Source organism: Dermochelys coriacea, chromosome 3 (genome assembly GCF_009764565.3).
Source record: "Dermochelys coriacea isolate rDerCor1 chromosome 3, rDerCor1.pri.v4, whole genome shotgun sequence".
Taxonomy (NCBI): Eukaryota; Metazoa; Chordata; order Testudines; family Dermochelyidae; genus Dermochelys; species Dermochelys coriacea.
This window is the reverse complement of record NC_050070.1, coordinates 84,518,987-84,539,675: the sequence shown is the minus strand read 5'-3', so window position 1 is coordinate 84,539,675 and position 20,689 is coordinate 84,518,987. Positions and strand designations below refer to the sequence as shown.

The 20,689-nt window shown below is 43.8% G+C and overlaps 1 protein-coding gene across 3 annotated transcripts in view; it reads right to left on the bottom strand.

Moving 5' to 3' along the window:
• Positions 1-20,689, bottom strand: part of LOC119852731 — a 143,634-nt gene that overhangs the window by 53,083 nt on the left and 69,862 nt on the right. For all 3 annotated transcript variants that reach the window (XR_005291796.2, XM_038394346.2, XM_043510788.1), the window contains 4 exons: positions 20,051-20,100; positions 18,714-18,890; positions 6,322-6,439; positions 4,921-5,083 (listed from right to left, as the gene is read on the bottom strand). Coding sequence is in view for 2 of the 3 variants with exons in the window: in XM_038394346.2 (XP_038250274.1) it covers positions 4,921-5,083; positions 6,322-6,439; positions 18,714-18,890; positions 20,051-20,100 (508 nt within the window). In the remaining variant the exon portion in view is untranslated. The remainder of the gene's footprint in view (positions 1-4,920; positions 5,084-6,321; positions 6,440-18,713; positions 18,891-20,050; positions 20,101-20,689) is intronic.

Below are 20,689 nucleotides of genomic sequence, written 5' to 3'. Positions count from 1 at the left end.
TTATCCACCCCTGGTCACTCCAGGTCTGCATTATGATGTGATCCCACCAGCCTCTGTTTGTTGCCCTGCTCCAGAAGCACCGGTCTACATAGGGGCCATCAGCAGTTATACCAAGTATCCTGAACAGCACCAGACAGTTCGAGTCTGCCATGTCTGTGTCCTCCTCCTCTATCAAAAGCTCTGTCAAGGGCCTGTGGTCGGTCAGAAAATGCCACTGAAATGTCCACCAGCGTCTCGTGGAAGCTGTGCCTGTTTCCTGACACAGGAGTGAAAGCACAAACAAGAAAAGTTCTTCAAAAGACTCCTCCTTCATGTTGCTGGCTCCAGAAGCTGGGAATGCACAGACCAAAATGACTGCTGGGCAGGATGTGTTAGCAGACTGTTCCGTGCCGGGTGCACAGTCAAGTTTTCCCCACAGTGCACCATGGTCAAAGAGCTAGAGTGGCCACATTTTGGGAGGACCCCAGGGAGTCTGGGATATAGTTGGTTTGACTTGGGTCTAGGTGATGCAGTGTGGATGCCAGAGTTTCACATTTGAATCTGGGTAAGAAAAATCTTAACATATGGTTAAAAATCAATCAGTGTAGCTGCTCTAACCCATAGTCAGCTGATTAGAGTCCCATTAACTCTGAGCTTACATTGCAGGGTAGACATACCATTAGGGAGCTGATTCTGCAAGGTACAGAGCACTTTCTTCTTCAAAGACACCCTGAGCGTTGTAGGATCATCAGGCCCAGCATGTTTAGTTTTTTTAAACCAGCAAAGAACATTTCATGTTTATCCAACACTTTTCATCCTAAAGCACATTATAATCTATTGGTGTATAGAAATCTTCTCCCTAGGTTCTTATGTTAGCACCTGTCACCATACTATTTGAGTGCCTCAAATTGCTTACCCACCACTGATGGGACTCGAACTCACAGTTGCTACCTTAGAAGACCAATGTCTTATCCATTAGGCGGCTCAGATCACCATAACTACCAGTGAAATGTAGTCACTTCTGGGCAGAGGGGTGACTACTAATGAACAGTGAAAGAAGAGGATATTTTTGTCAGGGACAATGGGCCAGAACAATCTTATGAAAAGTGTTAAGGGAATATCTAACTTCTGAAGAATCTGTCATTGTATTTATTTGGATTTTTAAAAGTGTGACATATGAAATAAAAATATATTTTACACAACATTCCTGTATGCGTTTGATTGTGCGGTTCTGACTGATAATCATTATGAGCTCAGACTTCCTGGTGGTTTTCAGAGCTTATTAAACATGTATTTTGCTCAGCCTCATATTCCTTAAATGAAGTCACTAGTACATTTGAGTGTGTTTTTTAGTGTGCGCTCATTGTACTATGTACTAAGTCCTTTTTGCTAAGTTAAATAACCCAAAAAGTTAAAGTCAACATAACTGTATTAAAATAAAAGGGACTGCAAATATTTATGATTTGCTATAGTTCTTTTATGCAGTGAACTTTTTCAGTTCTGCCTTATTTAAAGGCAGACAGACTTAGAACATTTTTTTAAATCAGTTTATTTTGCATGTTTGATTATAAGAATCCTGCTTATACATCCAAATAATAGCATAAAAATTATCACAAGACAAAGTCTGCACATATACAACTCTGACTGGACACAGCCAAGGGAAGAATTGGTCTCTTTCATTTTCAAGGAATGAAAGAAATTTCATATTTAGACCTGATTTTTCATTCATTTAAAAATTGTCAGGCCAGAAAGGAAGCTTCCCTCAATTTTTCTTTTAAAATTACACTTACACTATCATAGTCAGATCTCCAGCCACTCAGTCTTTGAGCAGTGCAAAGTTGTATAGCTACGTAAACACACACACACACACACACACACACACACACACACAAGCATGCGGCTTGAAATGTCACACAAATACCACATATGGCAACCTACATATGCATTATACACCGCCACAAAAATTTTCTATTGTAAATATGCACAAATGTGTCCAATGTTTTGAGAATCTAGCCCACTGCATACAGGTATAATCCGACTGCTGAAAACCATCTCATTGCTGAGTGCATTTAGAAAGCTGCAATACAGCTTAACTCGAGTCATAAGTAAAATCTATTATGTAACAGATACCATTTCTGCATACAATATACATTTCATCTGTTTTATGTTTTGGAAAAAAAGTTACGCAACTGATTTAACAAAGGAAACAAAATCCTGCCTTTTTAATCTGCTGGTCAAAAAATAAAATCATTATGAGCTAACCAAGCAACCTGTGGTAACATTCTGCACTGCCAAGCAGGAGGCCAGAATGCAATGCTTTTTGCTACCTTGCTTGGTAGAGACTGAGTGCTGCAGGAGGTGACAGCTCGTATCCCTTGGCATAGTGTGTTGCAGAATTCTGACAGTCTACCATCCGTGAAAGGAAGCAAGTAAGTGCAGAAAATAAGAATGGGACTTTCTGATAACTTCACACTCCAGTTCAACATGTATCTCATCTTTAAAGATATCTTTCTTTCCTCCCTCAGGATTTTCTGTTTATTTATGTTTGTGCTCAGACAAATCAATGAATTATCCTATTTACAAACAGAATAAATCATACAGATTATTCAGAACAAAATCATGCAAACAATATCCAGGTCAAATCTCCATAGTATCACTGTGTGGGGCCTTTATGTGATAAAAATTAGAGCATATTTCTTTAGGCTAGTACTGTGAATGTTTTTGTTCTAAAGATGGACACAGGACCTTAAAATGCCCATCTCCTGTAGTGATGCATTCCATCATAAAAACCAAGTATCTCACAAAAGGGCTGAAGAATTTAAGTTGTGGTAAAAAGGAAAGTCCTTTAGCACTATTTTTACACTGACTAATGTGTTCCAACAAGTTTTGTCCACTCCAGATTGGGGTTGAGGGACACAAAAGTGTCTGAAACATTTTCAATAATTGTTGAACAGTCCACACAGCCCACCTTCCCCACAGATAACTGGTGATGCTCAAGCAGGGACGAATGTGAGGTAAAGTACTATGGCACTGCTTCTCAGTTAGAGGAAAGCTTCAGAGCTAGTGAGACGTCAAGTTTCAGTGTAGGAACAAGAGGAGATTTTAGACCAAAAAGCAAAGTAAAGCCAAAGAAGTCACTATGGTACTCACTCAACAGAGCTGCTTCCTCCATGCATTCGGATGTCTTCTGACTCTAATGCCAGATTGACATTCTGCTACTTTTTACTTGTATTAGCAGTGCAGAGCCCACAGAACTATCGGGAAGAGAGCTGGATCCTAGTCTGGCACATGCATCATCATCAGAATTGTTAAACTTCTGTAGCAGAATTTCTGGGCTTGAGTCCCCGCTGATTTACACCAGCAGAAGCCAGGAGCAATTTCAAGGGTGTCAGACACAAACCGCTCTCACATCAGTGCGAGAGGAGAATCTCTTGTTGGTGCTGAGTGATCCAGAATGAATACAGTTTGCCTTTCAGATTCCAGTCTGAGTTTATAGCACTGGCAGCTACGAAAGCCATCTTCTCACTTGTAAACTGAGCAGATTTGATCTGAAAGTTACTGGGATACATTTTTACAGAGATGATGCCATATTTACAGAGAGACTTTTCAGAGTAGAATCTCATTTTACAAGAAGTATAGCGTGGTTGCAAGGCTGGTTCTTAAGCTGTTAGGAGACATACTGAGGAAGAGTAAAGGTGAAGAGGAGGTTTTCTTGGACAACAAAGAAGGGTCTCAGGTAAAGCCTTCAGATTGAAACGTAAAGATGTCTAGAACTGTCTGTCTGAGGCTTCTCCTATCTTTGCCGCAGGAAAAAGTACTGTGATTTCCACACCGCTCCATAATACCATGTGACATCACACACACACACACACACACACACACACAAATCAACCAAACAGGCTTCTTTATTTTGAAATTTAGAGGTGCTAATTGTAAACGGCCTTGTGCTTATGTCAAGATAGACATGAACATTGCATTTGTGGGATTTTTCTACACAAATAAGGCTTTGTTGTAGTCATTTAATCTTAGTCTATTTGGTACAGAATTTCATTATGTTATAAGAGTATTTGGAAGGCAATCAATTGTGCAGCGCAGTCTGGACAACTTTCTTGTTTAACCACAATTTATCGTACAGCAGCCAAACCCTCCCAATTTAACCAGTGCACTATCCTGCAATCTCTGGCTTTTGGAACATTATTGTGCTAATATTTGCTCTTGACCGGGAGTGAAAGGCTGGTGCAAAAACCAGACATTACACATATCTCCTGAAATTATCAGGTGTTTGTCTTAATTAATGGGCATCTGCTGTTCAATGGCTCTGAGGCCAAACAAGTTCTATTCCATTTGCAGAAGCATCATTTCATATTGTAGGAGCCATATGGTAGAAAGACATGGGAAAATCTGACCAGCCCAAGGATTTAAACAACTAATTATTACTTATTCTGAAATTACATTTATAAAACCTGTGTGGTGGGAGGAGGAGGTGGAAGGGCTAGTGATCAAAGCACAGGATTGGGAGACAGAAGATGTGTCTTCCATTTCTGGCTCTGCCACAGAGTTGTTTTGTGTCTTGGGCAAGATACCTAACTCCCTTGATACCCGCGTTTTTTCATCTGTAAAATGGGAATAATGCTACTTACTTACTTCACAGGGATGTGGTGAGGTCACATTCATTCATGTTTGTAAAAGGCTGTGAGATCACAAAATGTGCATGGTGGAAAGTACTGAAAGCATATGATATTAGGGCAATTTAATTGATTTAAACCTCAAGATGTGAAAATATGGGGGTAGGCATAAAGGTATTTTTCTGGCACTAATACATCATCATATACTATATATTTAAGGTAAAAGGCACCATTTCAGTCAGTAACAGTTCTCTTTTTGTTGAAAGGTTTTTCTGATCCTGTTCTGACCATTGATGGTGACGTATTTGTTACTTACCGATCCTTTCGTTCCCTCCCCAGTCCGCGGTCAGAGGCTCTGGATTTAGGGAATCAAAACAGTTTGGGGAGTTTCCTAACTGAGCAAAGCTGAAAAGGTATGAAACGATGTCATGAAGTGCTGCCACAATCTGTAGGCTCTGCCTGAGTGCTCTGTAAGCAGCCTGAAGAAAAAATAAACATTGGGAGAAAACGATTCAAATGTGAGGAAAATACATAGCAATAGCAAATATTTATGAATGAAGATTACTGATTATTTGTATCCCAGTAGTACCTAGAGGCCACAGTAAGGATTGGGGCCCACTGGCTGGGTGCTGGACAAACATAGAACAGAAGAAAAGGAGTACTTGTGGCATCTCAGAGACTAACAATTTTATTTGAGCATAAGCTTTCGTGAGCTATAGCTCACTTCATCGGATGCATTCAAGACCCACGATAGCTTATGATCAAATAAATTTGTTAGTCTCTAAGGTGCCACAAGTACTCCTTTTCTTTTTGCAAATACAGACTAACACGGCTGCTACTCTGAAATAGAACAGAAGACTGCCTCTTCCATGAAGAGCTTAAAATCCAAAATGTTATGTCGTACTACTGAGCATTAGGGCTCATAGAGTCTTGAATGAGTGTCTTTTTGTACCAGTTAAATAAAAACAACTTTTTTCCCCATGAAAAAGATAAATAGATCAAGAGCAAACAGGCGATTTGTCAGAAGCAAAGAATTGGTATGTTACAATGTCTCCCTATTTTACCTCCTCACATTTTAAACCCCCACTGTCCTCTTAGCACAGCGACTACAGCCAACATCGCTGCTACTTCCCTATACATTTGGGGAAGTGGGGGGCGGGGGAGACAGATGGATGGATAGCAGGGAAAGGGTTAGGGGCATGCAGGCTTGTCTGTAGGCAGAGGGGATCCAACATGGCTGATTTTGATAAAGATCCAAACTAACCTGCATTACCCTGCTATCCTTTTAACTTTTGCTCCTGTGTCTCAAACACAGAGATTACAACCTTTTTTTTTTAATGCCTGTGACCTGACACACCACTCCAATGGCATATACATTCTTAGAATCATAGAATATCAAGGTTGGAAGGGACCTCGGGAGGTCATCTAGTCCAACCCCTTGCTCAAAGCAGGACCAATCCCCAATTTTTTCCCCAGATCCCTAAATGGCCCCCTCAAGGATTGAACTCACAACCCTGGGTTTAGCAGGCTAATGCTCAAACCACTGTAGCAGGCATTCTAATCAACACACTGTGAGTTTGTTTATTTCCCAGGGCTAGTCATCTCTAACGACAAAGCAACATTTCAACATGTATGAAGACTGTGGTCTGTCCTCCAGATACATTTACATGCTTTGATTAAGAAAACAAAATCTCTCTTCAGGTTTGTAAATACCAACCTTCTCTGGCAGCATTTTAAACATAATCAGCACCTCAGAAGCGTGAGGGATGAACCACAAATTGAGGAAGGCTTGCCCATCAGGAGACAACAAACGATGTGGTCGTGGCTGAAATAACCTGAGTTATATGGGGAAATGATAGATTCCTGTCACTTTGGAAAGTTACAACTAAATAAAAATCTCTGAAATAATTTTTAAATCTAAATACTACAATGTTGTAATTCTCACTTAAAACTTGGGCAAAAAAAACCTCTTGCTAGCTCAGGCAAAACTTCCATTTGGGCTTGGGATTTACCCCAAAGATTTGGAACCGCAAGAAATAAACATATTTCAGAGATCAAATGACTGCTAAAGGCCATTGAATTAAAAAGGAATCTTTCCATTGACTTCCATTGTGGGCTTTCAACCAGGCCTTATAGAGTACCAACCTAGGAGACCAGAATGCTCTGCAAAAGGCTTCTCTGAACCAAATACACAACTAGAAAAGGAGTACTTGTGGCACCTTAGAGACTAACAAATTTATTTGAGCATAAGCTTTCGTGAGCTACAGCTCACTTCATCAGATGCATTTGGTGGAAAATACAGTGGGGAGATTTATATACACACACAGAGAACATGAAACAATGGGTTTTATCATACACACTGTAAGGAGAGTGATCACTTAAGATGAGCCATCACCAGCAGCGGGGGGGGGGAAGGAGGAAAACCTTTCATGGTGACAAGCAAGGTAGGCCATTTCCAGCAGTTAACAAGAACATCTGAGGAACAGTGGGGGGTGGGGTGAGGGGGAGAAATAACATGGGGAAATAGTTTTACTTTGTGTAATGACTCATCCATTCCCAGTCTCTATTCAAGCCTAAGTTAATTGTATCCAGTTTGCAAATTAATTCCAATTCAGCAGTCTCTCGTTGGAGTCTGCTTTTGAAGTTTTTTTTGTTGAAGGATAGCCACCCTCAGGTCTGTAATTGAGTGACCGGAGAGACTGAAGTGTTCTCCAACTGGTTTTTGAATGTTATAATTCTTGACATCTGATTTGTGTCCATTTATTCTTTTACATAGAGACTGTCCAGTTTGACCAATGTACATGGCAGAGGGGCATTGCTGGCACATGATGGCATATATCACACTGGTAGATGCGCAGGTGAACAAGCCTCTGATAGTGTGGCTGATGTGATTAGGCCCTATGATGGTGTCCCCTGAATAGATATGTGGACAGAGTTGGCAACGGGCTTTGTTGCAAGGATAGGTTCCTGGGTTAGTGGTTCTGTTGTGTGGTGTGTGGTTGCTGGTGAGTATTTGCTTCAGGTTGGGGGGCTATGTGTAAGCAAGGATGGGCCTGTCTCCCAAGTCACTTCAATCTCTCCAGTCACTCGATTACAGACCTGAGGGTGGCTATCCTTTAATAAAAAAACTTCAAAAGCAGACTCCAACGAGAGACTGCTGAATTGGAATTAATTTGCAAACTGGATACAATTAACTTAGGCTTGAATAGAGACTGGGAATGGATGAGTCATTACACAAAGTAAAACTATTTCCCCATGTTATTCCTCCCCCTCACCCCACCCCCCACTGTTCCTCAGATGTTCTTGTTAACTGCTGGAAATGGCCTACCTTGCTTGTCACCATGACAGGTTTTCCTCCTTTCCCCCCCTGCTGCTGGTGATGGCTCATCTTAAGTGATCACTCTCCTTACAGTGTGTATGATAAAACCCATTGTTTCATGTTCTCTGTGTGTGTATATAAATCTCCCCACTGTATTTTCCACCAGATGCATCCGATGAAGTGAGCTGTAGTTCACGAAAGCTTATGCTCAAATAAATTTGTTAGTCTCTAAGGTGCCACAAGTACTCCTTTTCTTTTTGCGAATACAGACTAACACGGCTGCTACTCTGAAATACACAACTGTCACTTATGCCAAATGGCCTCTCTCAATCAGAGTGGTATTGTTTATTCAAAAATAATAAGCCATGGGCCAGCCCTGCAAAATAATGAAAGAGTAACACACAACAAAAGGGACAAACTAAAGATGAGAGCTTGGTGCCCATTCCTACAAGATCTTGAATGTCTCCTGCAAGGTGCTGAGTGGCCCCAATTTCCATTGACTTCAATGAGAACTGAAGACATTTGACACCTCAGAAGAGGCACTTTGTAGGATTGGCTCTTTGATCCTGAGGGAAAAGTGTTCAGCTTTGGCATAGGATAGCACGGTCTTGCATCATTCTCTGATGACTGCTTCTGTCTGCCTCAGAAACAATATAGCCAGGCTCAAGAGAGTCACACCCAGCTCTGTTTGGAAGGAGTTGGCCCAATGTGGTGATGAAATGTTATAACGTGGGAGAATCAGCAGGGATCCTCAAGGTTCTACGATCCTCCCTCTCTTGGTAAACAAAGTTAAGTTAGAAATGTAGAACTTCGATAATGTAACTTCCTTCTTCCATAGTAATAGGTAGGGCTACAACAATGAATAAGAATTAAAAGTCTGCAATGAATATTTGCTAAAATTCCTGTGCAACTTTCAGTAGACATCCCCACCTTCTTGTCAGAAGATGTTAAATTATAAAGTTAGAATATGCATCATGTATTTTTTTGTTTTTCCACAAACAAAACAGTCATTTCTTATCTCACTGCACATGAACATGAAATACAATATTGAACTAATTTAGTCTCAGATGAGAGGTTTAAACTCAGTGGGAGCAGGGATGCTGGAACAATTTTTATAGTGGGGGACCTGAGAGCCATTGAACCAAACTGTAAACCCTGTATATAATGGAAAACACTTCAAGTCAGGGGGTGAGTTCCAGCACCTATGTTCCAGCACCTATGAGGGGGGGATTAAGTTTGATTTAAATCAAAGTGAGTTTTATACTTATTAATTATTATTGTGATTAAAGAGAGAGTCAAACAGCAGAAGGAACAACTTGCATCTGTGTGGGGGTGGAATAACAAATGGTTAACTGCAGTGTGTTGTAAATGAGAGAATTACCTTTGGGTAGGATTTATTTAACCAGCTGTTCATTATCTATTTTGCATAAGGAATTATAAGAACAAACTGTACCCAAGGAAACTACACTTTACCAGATGACATTATTGTTTACTCTCTTTATCTGTTTCTTCCATTTTACACTAATGCCTGGAAGCCATAACAGCAGGGAGAGACCAAGTACAACAGCTGCAGTTCACCCCAAAGGCAATGCTCTCAGTAATGAGCATGCTCCCATAGCATGGATGTCTGTATATTTAGTCTCTCCATCAGAGAGGTCTGTTTCCCCCCTCTGATGCACAGATAGCTCCATTTAATTTTAAATGGTGTTTTCTCCAGGATTGTTAAGGAAAGAATGCCCCTTCCCTCCCCAAGAGGTCAACGTCATTTATTTCTACTATGATGTGGTATATTATATTAACTTTTCAGAAAGATACAAGACAACTTATATAGCATCCAGATGAGGCCCTGGTGATACCTGGGAAATTATTCAGAATTCCACCCCACCCATCATCCTAGCCAACCCCCCCGCCCCCACACATACACACTTCAGAAAGAGCAAAAGCACAATTTAAACTTAAAGATACTAGGTAAAACAGGCTTTCTATAATATAAAACAAATACCAATGTTTCCTTTCCCCCCCTCCCCCCTTCTTTCTTTGTCTTCACACAGTAGTTGCCAGAAAATCTTTTTAGAGAGAGGTGAGTGAGGTAATATCTTTTATTGGACTAATTTCTTTTAGAGAGAGAGAGAGAAGCTTTCGAGCTACACAGAGCTCTCCTTCCGGTCTGGGAAAGATACTCAGAGCGTCACAGCTAAATGTTTGACTATCTTAGATAAAATTAACAGAACGATCTCAGCATTTGTGCATTTCCTATCCTTTAGCAGGGAATATTGCTAATACTCAGGTAACATTAGCAAGTTACCTAAGGCAAAACTGTAAAGATGGAGGGTAACCACCTTATTATCCAATTTTTTTCATGGCACCTGATCCAGAGACTCACTGAAGTCAATGGGAGTCTCCACTGATTTTAGTGGGGTTTAGGATCAGGTTCCTTGACACATCTTTTCTTTGTTTTGTTTTGTTTTTTTTTTCAATTTTTCCCATTTGGACTATTCTTCTATTATTGTTCATTTATTTTTCTCTCTTGAAACCCTCTTCTTTTACTCCTGGGGGAATTCTGTGCCAAAAAAATTAAAAATTCTGCACACAATATTTTAAAATTCTGCAAAATTCTGCATATTTTGTCAAAATAACACTATATAATCATGCCAGTTTAGGTTATTTTGGTAGTTTATTTCAAATACCTGTCAGCAACTATGTCTGTAACAATATAGACAACAATAAAATATTTCCCCAGGAGTAGAGATTTAAAGAAACCCCTATGACAACCCAGTCCTCATTTCTCTGCCCCCCTCCCACAGAGCCCAGCCATGCCATGCCCTACCTCCTAGAGCCCAGATGCAGGGATTCCCCAGACCAGCCACCTACACCCCTTCCCCCACCCCAGAGCCCAGCTGAGGGGCCCCGCCAGCCCAGACACTTGCACCCTCTCCCCTCCATAGCCTAACTGTGCCCCTCATATGCAGACACCAGCATCCCCCTGCCCCACCAGAGCCCAGGGATCCAGAGGGAGAAACAGCCTCATGCTGTTTCTTGCATGCTGCCTCCTTCCTTCAGGACATGCCAGGAACTGCAGCTGCTGGGAACCCTCCAGCTCCATCCCTCTGTCCCCTACAGTGTCTTCTATTTGCGAACTGGGGAGCTGGGCTCTGCTGGGTCCAGTGGCCTCTAGTGGCATCCAGCAGCTCTGCAGCACCAATTCTGCAGGGAAAAGGAAATTCTGCACAGAAGAGAACTTTTCTTACCTGTAACTGGAGGTTCATTGAGATGGGTGGGCCCGATTTGTATTCCAAACATAGGTGCACATGCGCGCCATGTGCTGGAGCTGGAAGTCTTTCAACAGCAGTGTCCATTGACCTGCACAGCTGCCTTATGTCACTACCTGCTCTATGTGAGGTTATAAGAGGCTATGCCGGGTGACGCCCTCAGTCTCCCTCTTTCCACAGCAGAAGGAAAGGTAGTCGGGCATTGGAATACAAATAGGGACCACACATCTCGAAGAACCTCCAGTTATAGGTAAGTAATCTCCTCTTCTTCTTCTTCTTCTTCGAGTGATGGTCCCTATATGTATTCCAAACACGGGTGAGTACGGAGCAATGATCAGCTTGGAGATGAGTGCGAGGATGTGAAGGTAAGGCCTGCTGTAGAACAGCACAGCCCACTGATCAATGGTGTAGTGCGCTGTGAAGGTTTGGACAGAGTGCCATGTTGCTGCACAGCAGATCTCATGCCAGGGTACATCCGCCAGGGAGGGATTGCGTGTGCCCATATGGAGTGCACTGTGGTTCTGCCTGGCGGTGTTGCAATGGAGTGCACATAGCGTTCTGTAATGCACTGAGACCCCCAACTGGACATACACTGCAAGGAGAGGGCCTGCCCTCTCAAACATTCCATGATGGTTATGAAGAGGCATGGGGAGGCGTGAAAGGCCAGTAGAAGGCCAGTGCCCCGTGGACGTCCAGGGAGTGCAATGTCCTATCCACGGGGGTGGCGTGGGGTTTAGGATGGAAGACTGGGAGATGGATGGACTGGTTGAGATGAAACTCTGAGATGACCTTTGGAAGGAACTTAGGGTGAAGGTGCAGGGAGACTTTGACTTTATGGAAAACTGTATATGGGGACTCAGCCATCATGGCTGCCAGTTTGCTGACCCACTGGGCAGTGGCAATGGCCACCAGGAAGAGGACCTTCATGGATAGGTGAGCCAGGGAGCATGTGGCCAGGGGTTCAAAGGGAAGCCGGGTGAGGGCAGACAGCACAAGGTTGAGGTCCAATGAGGGGGTGGGGAGTGAGGACTGGAGGGAAGCAGTTCGTCAGGCCCCTCAGAAAGCGGTAGTGGTAGGGTGGGTAAATATTGACTGGCTGCCCACATGGAGGGAAAAGGCACCGAGTGCCACAAGGTGGAGGCAGATCAAGCTGAGCATGAAGCCCAAGTTCTAGAGCTCCAAGAGGTAGACCAGGATGATGGGCAAAGAGACAGCATGGAAGGGGAGGTGTCAGCAGTGCACCCAGGAGGTGAAGTGCTTCCACTTTGCGGTGTTGCATGCCCTCGTATACTCCCTCCTATTGTGTGTAAGAATACAGTGGACAGGTGATTAACAGACGTTGTCTAAAAACCAGGCCATCAACTGGAGAAGACCTGGGTTGGGATGGCACACCCTGCCATGGTCTTGTGTGAGAAGGCTCCAGCCTGTTGGGGAGGCTGATCGATTGGTGGGCTGACAGTCTAAATAACTTGAGAAACCAGAACTGTTGGGGCCAGCATGGTGCTATCAGGATGACTCTGGCCCGCTCTTGGTGAATCTTGTGCAGGACCTGGGGGAAGAGAGAGACTGAGAGAAAAGTGTACTGAAGGCTGCCATGCCATGGAAGAAGGACAGCATTGCTCTTGGAATCCTGACCCCTGGAGCAGTAGAGGGGGAATTTGCAGTTTGCATCAGTAGCAAAGACATCCCAGAGGGGGGTGCCCAGCAGCTGGTGCAGAGTGTGGAGTCACAGAGCTCCCACTTGTGGTGGAGGTACCAAGTTTTGCTCAGTGCGTACCAGGGAGTTCTGTGGCCCCGGTAGCATATGTGGCATGATGTTGTGGTGGAGCTACCAGTTCCAGAGGTGGATGGCCTCCATACCAAGTGACTGGGATCTGATGCTGTCATGTCTGTTTATGTATGCCACAGCGGTGATAGTGTCTCAGAAGATCTGAACGTGTTGGTCATGGAGAAGAGGCAGGAACTCATGGCAGCCCTGGCTGACTGCATGCAGCTGCAGCATGTTGATATGCATGTGCACTTCTGTGGCAGTCCACCTCCCCTGCGTGATGCAGCCTGCCAATTGTGCACCCCACCCCGCCAGGGAGGCATCATTGGTGAGGTTGGCCAAAGGGCTGGGAGCACCTTGGTAGGAAAAGTCCACCAGGTGAGTGATGTGCAGACCCAGCTGGGAATGGTCAAGGCTGAATCCAGGTGGTCGAGATGGGGCCTGCAGACCAAGAGATGCCACAGTTGTAGGCAGCGCATATGGAGTCACGTGTGTGGTATCACATAGGTACAGGCTGCCATGTGGCTGAGGAGTCAGAGACAATGGCGCATCATCATGTGCGGGTTGCAGCACAGGGTCTTCATGAGGGCTGGGAGGATGGCAAAGCAGTTTGTCAAGAGGAAGCTGTGTGCTGCGATCAAGTCTAGGCACGCTTCAATGAAGTGGACCATCTGCGTTGGGAGGAGCATGGATTTCTCCACGTTGACACAGACACCCAGCGAGATGAAAAGCAAGTGTCATTGCCTCAGTAAAGGCATCAATAGCCAGTTGTCCAGGTAGGAGAATAGAAAGTACCCCCCTCAGCAGAGATGGGCCGCTATGACAGCAAAGACCTTGATGAAGACCCTGAGGACTGTGGCGATGCCAAATGGAAGGACCCTGAATTGATAGTGTTTGTCACCCATACAGAAGCAAAGGAACTTGTGGGGGCTGGGTGGATGTTGATATGGAAATATGCATCTTTCATGTCAAGGGCTGCGACCCACATCCCCTGGGGAAGGGAGGGAATGATGGAAGCAAGATCACCATCCAGAACTTGGTCATTCTGATGGAAGTATGGAGTAAGCAGAGATTGAGGATAGAATGGAGACCCCATCCTTCTCTGGGATTAGATCTACTCTACGGGGAGTAGAAACCCCTGCTGCAAAAGGGGGCAGGCACTTCCTGAGGAGGTGTCCACCTCATGTTGAAATAGGGTGTTGTGGGCGGCACTTCCCAGAGAGAGAGTGAGGGAAGGCCCAGTGAGAAATTCTATCAAGTAGCTATGTCGCACCATCTCCAATCACCATGGATCCATGGTGATCTTGCCCAAATGGTGGGTGAATAGGGCGAGACAGTCCACAAAAGGTGGCACAGGGAGCCACAGATAGTGACATGGGGGCTTCGCAGCTCTCAGCCATTGCATCAAAATTGGGCCTTCTGATGGTGGCGAGGTGTGGTGGCAGAGGTACCAGTCGCCAATGGCTGTGGGCACTGGGAACAGGGGCACCAGCAGGCCAGCTCCTGGTACCTAGTGTAGATTGCTTGGTATGGCGGGTATGGGCGCTGCTGGAACTGGGGCTCAGATTGTCGGCTGTAGGGGGAAGCTGTGTAGATCCTGAGGGACTGAAGGGTCACCCATGAGTCCTTTAAGGAATGCAAGGCCTCGTCCAACTTTGCACAGAACAGCTTGTCATTGAAAGGGAGGTCCTGGATGGTGGATTGGACCTCCCTTGGAAAGCTGAATGACTGGAGCCATGTGTCGCATTTCATCACCACCCTCATGGCCAGGGAGCGGGAAGACGTGTCCACCGCATCCACCATGGCCTGGAGGCTGACTTTGGCCGTCCAACAGCCCTCATACAGCAGGGCCTGGAACTGCTGGCACTTATCCTGTGGGATAACCTCCAAGAACTCCACCAGCTTGGTATTGTATAATTGTTGAAAGCGTACTTCACTAGCAGAGCTTGACAGTTAGAAATGTGGAATTGAAGGGCTGTGGAGGAGTAGAGTTTACAGCCCATGAGGTCCAGGCATTTCAATGTCTTATTTGCGGGGTGGAAGAGGCAGAGTGCTGGTGCCCTCATTCCATGGCTGCATGCACGGCCAGTGAGGCCAGCGGTGGGTGGGAAAACAGAAAGTCAGCCCCCTTAGCCGGCATGAAGTACCTGTGTTCCACTTTCTTGGGCATGGGGGCGCAGGACACCAGCATGTGCCACACTACTTGTGCTGGTTGTAGAATGATGTCGTGAATGAGCACAGCTACATACGTCAGGCCCTAGGGCTGGAAAATGTCCAATAACTGGTCCGGTTGGTCTTAGACCTCTTCCAGGGGGTTGCCCAAGTCAAGGGCCATTCTCTGTAGCAGCTCCTGGTACTGGTGGTGATAGTCAGGAGAAGAGAGGGTAGGTGGGATCAGGGTCTTGTCCAGAGAGGAGAAGCCTGCCGTTGGGGTCAGCCGTACTGGCAGTGTTGGATCAAGCACCAGGTCTTCCTTCTGGTCCAAGACTAGCGGAGGGGCTGATGTGGGCTTGTATGAGGCCAACGACAGTGGGTCTGGGCAGCGATAAGGGTCCCATGTGGCCCAATGGTGCCAGGTGTTGATGGTACTGCAGGCCTGGAGCGTAGGGTGCCAGAAAAGGCAGGTGAGCCCGATCTGCACTACACCTCAGAGTCCAAAGAAGCCTCCATCAGTGGCAGAGCCGTCTGTGTGAGCGGAATCGTGACCAGCAGTGGTGGGTCACAGCCGAAGAGGAGTGGCTCATCTGCCAGTGAAGGTGGCCGGGGAGACCAAAAGAAGCGGTGAAGGCAGGTATAACAGCTCTAGGAGAGATGTGGGGACCACTGGATTCATCTGGCCCAGTGTCCAGGATACATCCCACTGTCTGCCATTCCGACGAGGGGTACACAGAGTGGAACCCGCACAGTCCAGATCTGGCTGAGTAGTGCACTCCAGCGGGCAGTTGGGAGCCTTGGTCCACTCAGGAACTGGTGGTTCTGGTGGGTCTTGCTTCTGCTTCATCTTGCCCCCTGCCTTAAGGGAGGCCCAGTGGAGTCATCATGCAATGTCTCACCCGATCAAACCTGGCTTGGAGAGGAAACGCAGTGTGGCACAGAGGTCTGTGATGAGGACTTACTGGAGTGTTCGTGAGAGCACTTGCAACTGTGCTTGTGCATCTTCTCATGTCTTGGTGGTGCTGATGGATCTGAGAGTGAAGCCAAGGGCGGGGTGCTCATAGCCAGTGATGGGAAGTGCACAGCCAGCACCTACCATCCAGGATCAGACTCCACATGAGGCCAGAGCACTTCCGCCATGAGGAACTTGCAGAGGCACTGATGTTGAGCGTCGCGGGTCCTTGACGGGAAGAACTTGCAGATATTGCAGCAGGTGACAAGGTGTGTCTCACCTAGGCAGTAGGGGCAGCGCATGTGCTCGTTGCTCACAGAGAATGAATGAGGACATGAGGTGCAGTTCTTGAACCCTGAAACACAGGGCATTATCCCTAAAGGGGGTCAGGAGAAACCCGGTAAGGGGCTACTATATACACTAGCTAACTAACCTAACATTTACAGAAGTACAAAGAGAAAGGAAACAGAACTATCTACCTACCTACCACAGACCATCATTCTCATAGAGTGCACAAGTGTGAAGAGTGGATTCTGACTCTGACCATGCAGTAAGAGGGTACTGGGGGCATGTCACTCCACACGGCCTCTTATAACTTCTCATGGAGCACGTGGCGATGTAAAGTGACTGTGCAGGGCAAGGCTGCTGACAGACTTCCAGCTTCGATGCATGGCATGCATGCACCCCTGCATTTGGAATACATATAGGAACCATCACTCAAAGAAGAGCACTAATTCTGTGCAAATTCTGCATTGCGCAGTGGCACAGAATTCCCCCAGGAGTATTCTTTCTTCTTTTATTTGGCCTTTCACCTTATATTCATTTTTACTGCATGTTTTCTCTCTTCCTTCCCTACTATTCTCTTTTCTTCAGTTTCTACCCCTCTTCTACCCTCTTCCCTCCTCTTCACTTTTTTCATCCAATTGCAAATCCTCCTGTGATGAGAAACTAGAGTGCACATTCTGCTCACCCTTCAAGTATCTGGCCAGTACAAACATAGATGATAGCCTTATTTCAGAGAATAAGAAGGTGCTAGAATTAATTTCCTGAAATAATACTAAGGTAGGATGGAAGCTTTGATTTTCTCTCTGAAATGTAACTATTTGAAAGTAGACAAGGTGGTCCTAAGCTGTTTTTTTTTCATTTAAATTATACAACTGATAATAAATGACATACAGAAAGTGTGGACAAAAAAAAGCAGGGGATGGGTTGGGAAGTGTGATGGGGGTTAGAGGGTGAGGGCTGAAGGAAAGAGGGATAGTTTTAAAATTACTCTTTCCCCAGTTTACAGTCCTCTGAGTTACTTTTAATTAACTTTCTAGCATGGGAGCTCTTCACCATTTCAAATGTAGGGAGAACAGGTGCTTGTTGTTTGTTAATAGCAAGATAATTAAAGTTGTCTTCTAGCATGCCCCAAACTAATGCTGAAAGGGCAGTCAGGCTTCTGAGCTAGGTGGTGGGTGAAAAGGGGTCCAAGTAGTCCACAAAACTTTAAATAAAGGATTGATTCCTTCCACCCGCCCCCCCCCACTCTCTCTCTTTCACCACAAGCTACATTTCATACTTGAAAGAGATGATGTGTAACAACTCCCCCACTTCCTCACAAAGTATTTTTACAGAAATGCAAAACTAAAAAACTAAAAGCAATATTGACTCACTTCTTGGATGGTAGAAGGGAGTTGGCCCAATGCATCAGCCAATACCTTATTAACATGCACTCTGTCACGACTTATCGATATAATAGCCCAGTGAAGGCTAAATTGCCAAACCATTCAGCAGCAAAATCAATGCTAGACAAGTATTTCCCTGCAGTGTGATGGATGTTTCTGAACTGATCTATAGACTCTCTCTCTCTACTAGACATCTCCATTTAACCCTAAGAACAGCAACTGGTCTGTACTATGAACTGCAGAAGGATAAACACCTCAGTAGAACTGTGCTCATTTGGCAATCGTGTGTTTGATTTAGTCCTTGCTAAACAGCCAGGCTAAGGGAGTCAACTAGAGTTGTTGATAATTGATTAACTGATGCTAGTTCTTATTCCCAATGGGTTCAGGGATGGAGCTAGAGCTTGTACTTGTTAACTTGTCACTTGTTAACAGGTTTCACTTAACTCTGAAATAGAATAAGACAACTTTAGCTAAACTGAATTAAAGATTTTATTTCAGACTGGAAATAAGGGTTAAATTTTTAGTGACAAAACTAATTAACCATTGGAACAGGTTACCATGCATCTCCATGACTGATAACTTTAAAATCAAGATTGGATTTTTTCTAAAAGATCTGCTCTAAGAATTATTTTGGGAAAGGTCTACAGGCTGTGCTATACAGGTCAGACTAGATGACCACAATGGTCTCTTCTGGCATCAGAATCTATGAACGTAGGGTTTACATTCTGGACAAAAACTAGATTCACTTGATTCTCCCATCCATGCTAGTGGAAGTCTTTGGAGTATTTGAATTCCTTGTATGCAGACTTTTGCAGGCACAACCAATTGTGTGCACAAAATCAGAGGTCAACTGGACATTGGCAGAAAATGTGGCTCAAAGTGCATATGGACTATTATCTACATTGTTCTTTTCTCATCTCTACTTGCTAATTTGAAACTCTGGCAGACAGGGACAAATGTTTGAAGACATTACAAACCTGGGATCAGCCTCAAGGTTTTCCTTTGAGTCTCTGTTCCCCTTTTTCTCTTGGGATAGCCCAATCATGAAGTATTTGTCTCTGATGACAGGGAAATCTTCTAGCAGAATTTTCAGACTATTGTAGTATGCAATGATCTGACCTCTCAGGGCATACTGTGACATACGATGGCTCAATCTAAAAAAAAAGGTACCAAATATTAGCATATAGCCTTTATATAAAAATTACTGTACAGTGAGTCATCCATCCAGATAGCTGTACTCTTCCTGGCTCTAATCTCTTTCCACACTGACACATACTTCGGCAACTTCTACTGCAAAGTCATCTGATTTAAAGATAGTAATTTTGCTATGCTGTAACACACAGTGGCACCATATAGCAAAGCTGCTTAATATTTTGTATTGCTGTAACACTTTTCACATGATATTCTCGCAGCCCTTTAAAAACATCAATGAATTAATGCTCACGGCAACCCCTTTGAGGTAGGTATTAATACTTAATTCCTCTATTCCTTATTGTAATATAAGTGACATCATGAGTTTGTGTTGGACACCTAATTTATTAAACCAGTCTATTCAATGCTGTAAATGTGTTTTGTTTTTCTCTTCTCATCCAGTCAAATTATATGAAAATTGCCATTTGGTGGTTTGGTTTTTTTTTGTTTAGTTTTGTAGATAAACTGGCATCTTGTACAAGGATCCTGCTTCTGCTGAAGTTGATGGCAAAACTCCTATAGTCAGAAATAGAAGTCAGAGTGGGACTTATAGCTGTAAAGAATTATAATACTGCCAAGTCAAAGCAAATGTAAAAATATCCAACTCAGGTTTAAAACTCCGATTCGTCATGTTCCCCAGTCCCTCCAGTCACCCTAGCACATGGACTGAATTTACAGTGACCAAAGCCAGCCACTCCATCACCACTAGGTCATTTACTGCAAACTACTCTTACCACAACTCTACCCTCATGGTGAAGACACTCGCCTGATCTTTTCTCACCCACAAATTACCTCATCAACCTCTCTCTGCATCCTGGTTCTAGAGGAAGAATGGCCCATTTCCCATTTGTTCCAGTACACTCTCTCCAATATTACTCGTGCTCCCTCTATCTCCCCCACAATCTCCCACTAACCACCAGAAGCCTTCCTCTTTCTCTTTGCTTTATGACTAACTATAAAAAATTGTGAAAAACACATTATAATAGTTTTATAGTACTCAAATAGAAAAAGATCCTTTCCAAAGTAAAGCCTTGGCCACTCTCACATTTCAGTTGCACAGGATTTAAACAAAAAATAAAAAAAAAAACAAAAAGAATGAAATGTATATATTTGATGTACTCACTTATGACAGTATTCAGCAATAACTTCTCTTTTGATTTTTTCATCTTCATTCTACAAAATAATATTTTCTTCTTAGTGACTATTGTACAGCATTTGTATACCTTGCATCCAAAAGACCATAAAATATAGATAGCAACATTTCCTATTATAGAAATGCTGCTTTATTAATGTATTAAATAAGGTTCTGTTTCATAACATTACAAGCAGTCTAATTCCTTTCTTCATAAAAAACTTTGATGAGAATGAATTTGGAAATGATTTTGGCCAGTACAGCAGATCCTGTAAAAATTTATATCAAGCCAATAATCAAATTCAACAAAATTATTAGAATAGTTTTTATTCAGGACATATGATTGAACACAATTTAATTGACACATTGAGATATTTTTCCAAAAAGTATTCAACTTATAGTTCCCCCACAAATATTCAGTCGGCTTATTGAGCTGGTTCCATAGTTTGTGAATATACTAAACTGAATTATGTATTTTGATGAATTTGTTTGATAAAATATTTGATGGGGCTTCGACTGCCACCCTATGTCTGTTCAGGACTATGCCTAACTTGTAATGCATTTAGGAGAAGACTTGAGTCACCAGCAAATTCAAGACAGGATTCAGGTATCTCAATTTCTAGATACTGG